This window comes from Gracilinanus agilis, unplaced genomic scaffold (assembly GCF_016433145.1).
Source record: "Gracilinanus agilis isolate LMUSP501 unplaced genomic scaffold, AgileGrace unplaced_scaffold32581, whole genome shotgun sequence".
In the NCBI taxonomy this organism is placed as follows: domain Eukaryota; kingdom Metazoa; phylum Chordata; class Mammalia; order Didelphimorphia; family Didelphidae; genus Gracilinanus; species Gracilinanus agilis.
Genome location: NW_025365336.1, coordinates 1 through 9967, shown reverse-complemented (window position 1 = coordinate 9967; position 9967 = coordinate 1). Strand labels below are relative to the sequence as shown.

At 44.9% G+C, this 9967-nt stretch overlaps 1 protein-coding gene across 1 annotated transcript; it reads left to right on the top strand.

Moving 5' to 3' along the window:
- Window positions 1-1666: 1666 nt before the first annotated feature.
- LOC123254789 (FYVE, RhoGEF and PH domain-containing protein 2-like) lies at window positions 1667-9359 on the top strand (the record flags this gene model as incomplete). Its single annotated transcript, XM_044683714.1, has 5 exons — window positions 1667-1759; window positions 2591-2722; window positions 3753-3899; window positions 7391-7537; window positions 8400-9359. Coding segments are annotated over 5 exons (732 nt in total), but the record flags the coding sequence as incomplete, so codon positions are not given.
- Between the last annotated feature and the right edge of the window lie 608 nt (window positions 9360-9967).

Genomic DNA, 9967 nt, shown 5'->3' with positions numbered 1-9967 from the left:
CCCTTCTCCTTCTCCTTCTCCTTCTCCTTCTCCTCCTCCTCCCTCCCTCCCTCTTTCAAAATTCTTAACTTCTATCTTAGAAATAATACTAAATATTGGATCCAAGGCCGAAGAGAAGCATGGGCTAGACCATTGGAGTTAAGTGACTTAACAAAGATCACACAACTAGAAAATATATGAAGCCAGATTTGATCCCAGGGTCTGTCCTCTCCAAATCTGGCTCTCTATCCATGAAATGGGCCTTTTTACCCCTCTGTCAGTTCCTCCAACTGAAAATGATCTCTCCTTAGCCCATTACATTTGTCCTTGGGTCATCTTTATACACAAATCAGCTTGTTTTGTTGCCCCAACTAGATTGTGATTCCCCTTAAGGCAGGGTTGATTTCACTTTCATCTGTATATCCACTGTACTTAGCACATAGTAGGGGTTTAACAAATGCTGACTGGTTAATTAGTGCCATTGCCATCACAAGCACCATAGTGTAAATTCCTTGAGGGCAGAAACAGTGTCATTTTTCATCTTTGCATACCCAGTGTCTGGCATATAGTAGGTGCTTAACAAATGCTAGTTGAAGGGTCAGCTGGGTAGTATAGTGGAAAGAGCACCAAGCCTGAAGTTGGGAGGTCCCAAGTTCAAATCTGACCTCAGATACTTCCTAGCTATATGACCCTGGGCAAGTCACTTAACCCCCATTGTCTAGCCCTTACCTCTCTTCTGCCTTAGAACCAATCTGCAATATTAATTCTAAGACAAAAGATAAGAGCGATAGATAGATAGATAGATGGATGGATAGATAGATAGATGAATAAATAATGAAATTAAATTAAATTAAATGTGTTGAACTGAATGGATTGAGAGCCTACAGTGCCCTACAATCAGGGGCTGAGGAAGACAGAAAAATATGAGGCACAGTCTTTGCCCTCAAGGGACTTCATATTTAGGAAGATATGGCATTGGCACATTAACTTATCACAAAGTATTTATTAAGCCCCTGCTAAGTGCCAGCTACTGTGTGATGCTCTAGCAATACAAATACAAAGAATAGTAAAGTCCCTGCCCTCAAGGAGCATGCATTCTATCAGGAAGGATAACAACAGTGTATGAACCAACTAGGGAGACACAGCTGCATCAATTGGTCCATCAATAATAATTTATTAAAGTAATAGAGTCCCTGCCCTCAAAGAGCAGACATTCTGTCAATGTAAACAGAGTAAATGTCCAATGGCTGGTGCAGGACCTAAGTTCTACAGGAGTCAGCCAGGTGATCAAGGAAGGCTTCCTGGAAGAGATGACTTCATACAGGCCTTGAATGATATTCAAGGATCTAGATAGATCTAAAGAAATGGAGAGGGAGCCTGGGAAATCGCTTCTTCCTCTCTCAGCCTTGCTTTGGAGGATGAGCATTGAGGTGTGAAGCCTAGTAGAGAAAAGTCAGTCTGAACTTCCCACTTAGAGATGTTTATGCTCATTCCCTACCCCAGGCCCAGGGTGGACCCTAGTTAGTGAATCCATCTTGTTTCTGGCTACTGGGATTTCTCAGAGAATTGCATGGCTCTAAAAAAGGGAGGGAGGGAAGGAAGAAAGATAGATCTCCCAAGAGGCTCTGGGTCCGTGGATGTGGGGAACTGGTCACTCCAACTAACATACTCTTCTTCCTGCTCCCAGGCCTGCCAACGGGCCATCGATCAAATTGGGAGGCGGCATGAAACCTTCAAAGCTGCCGTCCAGGGGCCAGAGGGAGATGCTGAGGAGCGCCAAGTAAATGCACTGAGCCCTGCCCTTCTACCCCCACCCCAGAATACCCCCTATTCCTCTGCTATCTCCAAGGCTAACTCACAGTAGAGTAGAAAACTCTACACTCCCACTCCATCCCACCCCCAAACCTCCCCCTAGATCTGAAATTTCATGTTTCCAGTTTATTTTTTCAGGATCTTCTCCCTGCAAATAAGCCCTGAGCAAAAGAGCTCATTCTAGAGAGGGGTCAGGGACAGAGCAGAGCTCATCAATGTAACAATAGGGGAAAAAAACCAATGAATTAGGAGCTAGGTAGGGTAGCAGTTAGAGACTGGGGGCCTGGAGTCACAAAATTGTCGCTGTTGTTTAGAGATTTCAATCTTGTCTGATTCTTCACGACCCCATGTGGGTTTTTCTTGGCTAGAGTGTTTTGCCATTTTTTTCTCCAGTTCATTTGACAGATGAGGAAACTGAGGCCAGTAGGATTAAGTAACTTGCCCAAGGTCACACAGAGGGTAAGTGTTTGAGGTTGGATTTGAGCTTAGGAAGAGGAGTCCTCCACTGCATCACTTAGACTGCTCAATCTCATCCTGGCTCTGCTTCTCATTCTGTGACCTGGGGTAAGTCACCTTCCCTCTCTGGTCCTCAGTTTCCTCATTTGTTAAGTAGAGATGATATTGCTGCCTTCTCTACCTACTCCACAGAATTGCCTGAAGTCTTAGTGTTTCAGGTAGAGTCTGGGAAAATATGAAATAATATTCAGTTGCAGAGATGGAGAAGAAGCTATGGGAGGAGAGTCAGGAAGTTCTAGTCCCACACTTAGGGTCATTCTGAAATGTCCACCCCTCTGTTCAGCTGAAGTCTGAAGAGCTGGGAATCCGAGCTCCCCAGTGGGTCCGTGACAAGATGGTGACCATGTGTATGCGTTGCAAGACGCCCTTCAATGCCCTCACTAGAAGACGACACCACTGCAGGGCATGTGGCTATGTGAGCAGCAACTCCTCCCCCTCTTTCCTTTATTATATATTATTTCCTTTTTTACCTTTATAGCCTTCCTCTTTTTTTTTCACCTATCCCTCCCCTTTTTCAACCATCTGCTTCTTTCAGTCAATCAATAAACACTTACTTTTCTTATCTGCATGACCCTGAGCAAGTCCCTTAACTCCCATTGCCTAGCCCTTATGGCTCTTCTGCCTTAGAACCAATACCCAATATTTATTCTAAGACAGAAGGTAAAGGTTTAAAAAAAAATAAAAATAGAAAGACACTTCCTGAGAGCTTAAAATATGTGGGATATTCGGGGAGGACTAGGACCTCTAGACTTAGGAAAAAGAACACTATCCACATCCAGAGAAAGAACTGTGGGAGCAGAAACACAGGAGAGAAACAACTGCTTGATCACATGGATCACTGGGATATTATTGGGGATGTAGACTCTAATCGATCACTCTAGTGCAAATATCAATAATATGGAAATAGATCTGGATCAATGACACATGTAAAACCCAGTGGAATTGCTTGTTGGCTGTGGGAGGAAAGGAGGGAAAGAACACAAATCATGTAACCATGGAAAACTATTTTTAATTAATTAATTAAACTTTAAAAAAAAAGACTAGGACTTCTAGGGCAGTGATGGGAAACCTTTTAGAGATGGAGCAATGGGTCTCCCACCCACCCCAGACCAAGTGCCATGCCCCTCTCCCCTGCCGAGTGCCAAGCACCCCCCACCCCTTTACCCCACACAGGGGAAGGAGAAAGGGCTCCCATTGGGCTGCTGGGCAGAGGGACTGGGGATGTGAAAAATCCTCTAATTTCCCTTCTGTACTTTGGAGAGGAGGAAGAGGGCAGTAAATGCTATTCATCAATAGCCACCTTTTGGTTTCTTTCTACCTATCTTTCTTCTTTCCTCTGTCTCTTTCTTTCAACCTAACCCACCTCCAGTTCATAGACGCATATGCCCCTCTAATGTTCCATGGAGCCTGAGCTTGCATGACCTCTGGCCCCATTGCTCCTGCAGGTGGTGTGTGCTAAGTGCTCCGATTACCGAGCTAGTTTGAAATATGATGATAATCGCCTCAACCGGGTCTGCCTCCAGTGTTATGTCTTCCTCACTGGAAACCTGCTGCCAGAGGACAAGGAAGAGAAGAAGAAAGGGATCCTCGAGGTGAGGTTGGACCGAGGACTTCCCCCAATGCTATGGCGCCCATTTCTCCCCTCCATTACCCACTCCCTCTATTTTTGTGATACATCTTCCATCTGTCTATTGACGTCCACCCCACCGCTTCCCTCTCTCTGTCCTAGCCATAACAGACACTGCTCCAAGACCAAATAAACATGATCCTCCTGAGAATGGTTCCAAACTAAGCCCGTCCCCTCTTCCTGCTTTTGGTTTGGAATTCAGGCTCTGTCTACACTGTCCTCAAGAGGACACTGAGCTCCACTACCCCACGACTTCCTTTATCTCATTCTTCAAAACTCTACCTCCAGCCCTCTGGCCCCAAGACTAGCCCTCATTTAGAGCCTGAGATTTAGAATCCACTCCAAGACACTTCTCTCTTGAATCTAGAGTGTACTCAGAATCAGAATATTTTTGAGTTACAAGGGACCTTATGGGTCAATTCGTCCAACTCCCTCAATTTATAGATGAGGGAACCAAGGCCCAGGTTTGCAGATAATCTGGAACAAAATAGTTATTGCTTCCACAAAATGGGGTTTGGGTTTGAGGCATCCCTGCAACCTGGAAAAAAATGTGTACAATTTTTGGCCCTCCCTTTGTACCAGAGAAGAAGTTTGAATTTTTTTTCCTTTTTCTTTTATGGGATGTTTATAGTGCCTTATTGTAAATTTTGGGTTAAATATACATTCCTGAGTTTCTAAACTTTTTTCTGTGTCATCCACAGGCCTCCAGGTGTCATTTGCAGCTTCTGCAAAACTCTCAAAATTCCCATTTAATTTCTTATCCCTATCTGTGATATATTGAAACTGCAATGTTTCAGGAAAATCACAATGTGGAAGGGATAATTGCAGAATTTTTAGTTTCCAGTTGGCTTTACTTTTGATTTTGGCTTAGAATAAAAGAGGAAAAGGGGCACTTTATCCCAATGCATATATGCTACACCTAATATAAATGGGCAAAAACAAAATTGATGGGCCAAGGACCTAGGGTATGACCAAAGATTGATGTGAGGAGTTTTCTCATAATTGTAAATCTAAGCAACTCATGTGTTTTATCTGAAAGGTGGCCCCATACTAATCAATTAGCTCCTGTTTCCATGTTCTTTGGATTGTTTACAGCTACTTGGCAGGGTTTGTGGGACATTTCAGCCCACATCAAATGGATGGTCCTTTGCCCACAATAAGAGGAACTGAATAGATCAGATCATTCTGAGTTCTTATGCCCCTTAGACTTCCCTCACTTGGCAGTTGGAAAAGATGACACCCTCGACCCTCCACTAACTAAGCATGCACCTTGAGCTGCTAACCTAGGAGTAAGTTATGCATAGAGCTCAAACTAGGATAGGGCATGTGGGGCTTTGGCCAAGGTGCCCATATCTGTGGTAGCACAACTTCCTAGCTCATGGTAAGTTAACCTAGATTTAGGATGAGTTATCCACACTCTCATTTGGTTCCCTTTGATAGACTTCTTTTTTTTAACTCTTACTTTCTGTCTTAGAATCGATTCTAAGAATTGGTTCCAAGGCAGAAGACCAGTAAAGGCTAGTCAATGGAGGTTAAGTGACTTGCCCAGGGCCACACAGCTAAGAAATGTCTGAGGTCAGATTTGAACACAGAATTCTCTGTCTTTAGGTCTGGTTCCCACTGAGCAACCTAGTTGCCCTGCCCGCCTTGAAAGACTTTTGATATTTCAGATATTTCACTGACTTCAAGTCCTCAGCCACTCTAATACTGTGCTCTGACCAATGGAGCTAACCAGTCACAAGCCCTATTTGTGCTGTTGTTTATGCTTAAAACCTGGAATTTCATCTCCAAAAAAACCAAGAATGTCAGAGCTAGAAGAAACCTCCAAAACTCTCTAGTCTAACCCCATAATTTTTTTTGTTTTTGTTTTAAAAAGACCTCCCATCTCTTACCCAGGGTCACACAGCCAGGAAGTGTCTGAGGCCAGATTTGAATCCAGGACCACCCCATCTCCAGGTCTGGCTTTCTATCCACTGAGTCACTGAGTTTCCCCCTTAACCTCATCATTTTATAACTGAGGTCACTAAAGCCCTAGGGCAGTTAAGTGTTGCAGAGGTGAGAGTGAGTCAGGAAGCCTCATCTTCCTGAGTTCAAATCAAGCCTCCAACACTGTCTAGCTTTGTGACCCTAGGTAAGTCATTTAATCCAATTGCCTAGCCCTACCATTCTTCTGCCTTGGAATTGATACTTAGTGTTGATTCTAAGACAGAAGATATGGGTGAAAAAAAAGAAAAGAACCAGTTCTTGACTTCAAGAACCTTACAGTCTAATTGGGGTCAGAGAAGTATGTGGAGAGAGCAAGTGTGAAGGCGGCAAAGAAGTGATCCAAAGTGTTCTAATCCAAAGTATGCTCCCTCCCCCACCCAACCTTCCTCTTCAAGAGTCCCCTGCCCCATTGTCCCATGGGAACAGAAAAGGTTTGAAGCATATGGTCTAGATCTCCCTCCTTGCCTATTCTCAGATCCCCATCTTGCTAATGACAAAATATTCCCCCAACCTCCAGGGATGAGCATTGTGGTCTGTCTATAAGGCTACAAGTTTCAGACAGTAGCTATCATTTCTGCAGCACCACTATGTGCCAAGAACTATACAAAATTTTAAGATACCAAGACCCCAAACAATTCCCTATTCTCTAGGACATCAGTCTAATGAGCTTGTGCTGGTAGAGGGAGTTTCCTCCACCAGAAACAGGAAATCCTCTAGCTGAAGGAAAGCTCAGTTCTGGATCAAAAATCCCTCCAGAGAAGCAGCTAAGACACTGGGAGGAGCGGGTAATCCACCTGTCTTCTCCCCATCCTCCACTAGGGGGAGTAGAAAGAGAATAACAAGGGCACTACTCTGGACAGCGCTACATTGTTAAGGCAGTGGCATTAGTATCCTTGGGGCTCAGAAATCTTTTCTGGGGCATAGGGTGCCTCAGGTTTTCCCCTACCGTGAGCAAGTACTCACTGGTAAATCCACATAGGTGGACACATGTATATCCATATTCTTGAATGCCTTTGCTTCCTCTCTCCAAATCCTGCCTCTATTGCAAGGTTCACTTCCTCCATGAAGCTTTCCCTGATTGCTTCCTTCTCCTAACTCATCACGGGGGCAGCTGGGTAGCTCAGTGGAGTGAGAGTCAGGCCTAGAGACAGGAGGTCCTAGGTTCAAACCTGGCCTCAGCCACTTCCCAGCTGTGTGACCCTGGGCAAGTCACTTGACCCCCATTGCCCACCCTTACCACTCTTCCACCTATGAGACAATACACCGAAATTAAGGGTTTTTTTTTAAAAAAAAGTAACTCATACAATCACAGCTGGAAGGCACCTTAGAGGTCATCTGTTTCAAGCCTCTCTTCTTACAGGAAAGGAAACTGAAGAGAGGGTCATTGATGGCCAGTTCCTACTAGTTCTTGGGGGGTGAGGGCAGGTTATACTATATAAACTGATGGATCCCTCTGCATTTATATCCCAGAAAGAGTCTTCAAAAGTATCGGAACAGAGCGTGATGTGCAGCTTCCTGCAACTCCTGGGAGACAAATGGGGGAAGGGCAGCAGTCGAGGCTGGTGTGTCATCCCTAGAGATGACCCCCTGGCACTTTACATCTATGCTGCCCCACAGGTAATCTCCATCATTAGCAGCCCTTTCTACCTCTCCCAGCACCCATCTGCCATCTGCCATCACCATCCCTTACAGAGGTAATGTTTTATTATATCACCCAATTACATGGAGAAATTGTTTTCTTACATTTGTTTTCTGACATTTTGCGATCCAAATTCTCTCCCTTTCCCTTCCCTCCCCATCTGGAGATGGCAAATAATCTGACATGGGTGCTTCACATGCTTTCATACATATTGCCATATTCCCCATCCATTACAAGAGCCCTGAGAAGTGAGCAATAGTGATATCTTTTTATTTTAATAGCAGAGGAAACTGAGGCTGGGGAAGGAGAGGACAGATGGGGATGGGAAGAAGTGACTTGCCCAAGGTCACAAAGCAAGTGAGGGGTGCAACAAAGACTTGAGCCTAAGTCTTCTGACTCGTGGTCTGCTGCTCATGCTTCAGCCACTTCCTCTAGGAGAGATGAGTAATTCCTTGACACCTGCCCCCAGGCCTTTTGTAGAAAATCCCTACTTTCTGTCTTAGAATCAGTACTGTGTATTGGTTCCAAGATAGAAGAGCAGTAAGGATAACAGGGGTTAAGTGACTTGCCCAAGGGCATATTTGAACCCAGAACCTCTAGCCTGCAGGCCTGGCTCTCAATCCATTGAGCTACCTAGCTGCCCCCTCTCTTGTGCCTCTTGAGGGACCCTAATTCCTGTCCCTCTGAAAGTCGAAAGATACTTCTAAAAAAAACAATATTGACCCATACCAATTTGCCCTTCCTTTCCTCTTTCTTTCTTCCCCTCTCTCCCTTCCTGTTTCTTTCCCCTCTTTCTTTCTCTCTTTCCCTCCCTGACTTTCTACCTTCTTCTCTTCTCAGGACATGAAAGCTCACACCTCCATTCCACTGTTGGGGTACCAGGTGACCACAGGTTCCTTGGCCGATCCCCGGGCATTCCAGCTACAGCAGTCTGGTCTGGTCTACTCATTCAGGGCGGAATCTGAAGAGCTAAAGGGGCAATGGATGAAGGCCATAGAACGAGCATCCAGAGGTCAGAGCTTCACTGGACCGGAAGGGGAACTGTCAGACTGAGCTCGGGTCAGGGGAGCTGTGTCTTCTCTACTTATGTGCACACACACACACACACACACACACCCCATACACTCTTCTGCTGGTTGGCTATTCTCCCCCAAAACCGAATTCTTTTTATCCTCTCCTTTTATCTTCATCTTCCTGAGTAAACTGAGTGGGATCCCAGAAATGAAACTCTGTGCTAAGTTACTAATAAGGAAATGTGTGTCTGGCTTGCTCTCCCCTGGTGGAAATGAGAGACTATAAGGGGAAAGACCCCTTGCTGAAGGGTCCCCAGAATGAGGGAGACCTCAAGGCTAGACATTGAAACAACAGAAAAGAAATAAGAAAGGACAAAGAAGAAGAGGAGCAGTGGAAAGGATTGAAGAAGCTGCCTGAAGGCCCAGGAATCTGCATGCAAATCTGGTTCTCTCACTTGTGTGACTTTGGGCAAGTTATCTAATTTCTCTGGGCCTCAGTGTTCTTAATTGTAAAAATTAGCCGGTCGGATTAGGTGAGCTCTAATTTCTCTTCTAGCTCTAAATCTCTGATCTTATGAAAGAAAGGAAGGGACGAAAGAACAAGATGGGAAAGATAAAGAGAACAAAACAAAGGGGACAATGGAGGGACAAGAAGGAAGTCTTGGAGGAAGGAGGAGAATAAAGGAAAGCCCCAAAGGGATGGAGGGTTGAATTGAGTCTAACATCCCGGGAAAGGAATGCTTCTAGACCAGTGATGGGCAAACTTTTTAAAGAGGGGGCCAAAGAAAAGGAAATGTTCATCTGTCAGTCTTTTTCTAAGGCAGCTCTTTCGAAGTTTCATTTTATTGTATCCTACTCATTGTATTCCTCAGATTAGGAATAATGTCGCAGGGCCTGATAGAACATTTCAGGGGGCCTCATCTGGCCCGCTGGCTGTAGTTTGCTCATCACTGACCTAGACAAACTGTAATCTGATTGGTGCTGGTACATAGGCAATTGCCAGAGGATGACAGTGGTCCAAGAAGGCCATTGTCATGACCCTTCAGTCCCTCAGGATGGGGCAAGGGAATGTTGCCTGAAGATCCAGAAAGTCAAAAGGGGATACTGAGACACCTTTCAGCCGGTCTTGGAAGAAGGATGGTGGGTCACAGTGGGGAAAGGACTGAGAGTTTGAAAATGGAAGGAGTGGGACAGCAAATAAAGTGCTGGGTCTGAAGTCAGGAATACTCATCTTTGAGTTCAAATCTGGCTTCAGAAACTTATTAGCTGTATGACCCTGAGCAAGACACTTAACCCTGTATTTGAATGACATGGAAGAGAGAAAGAGAGAAAGAGAGAAAGAGAGAAAGAAAGAAAGAAAGAAAGAAAGAAAGAGAGAGAGAGAGAGAGAGAGAG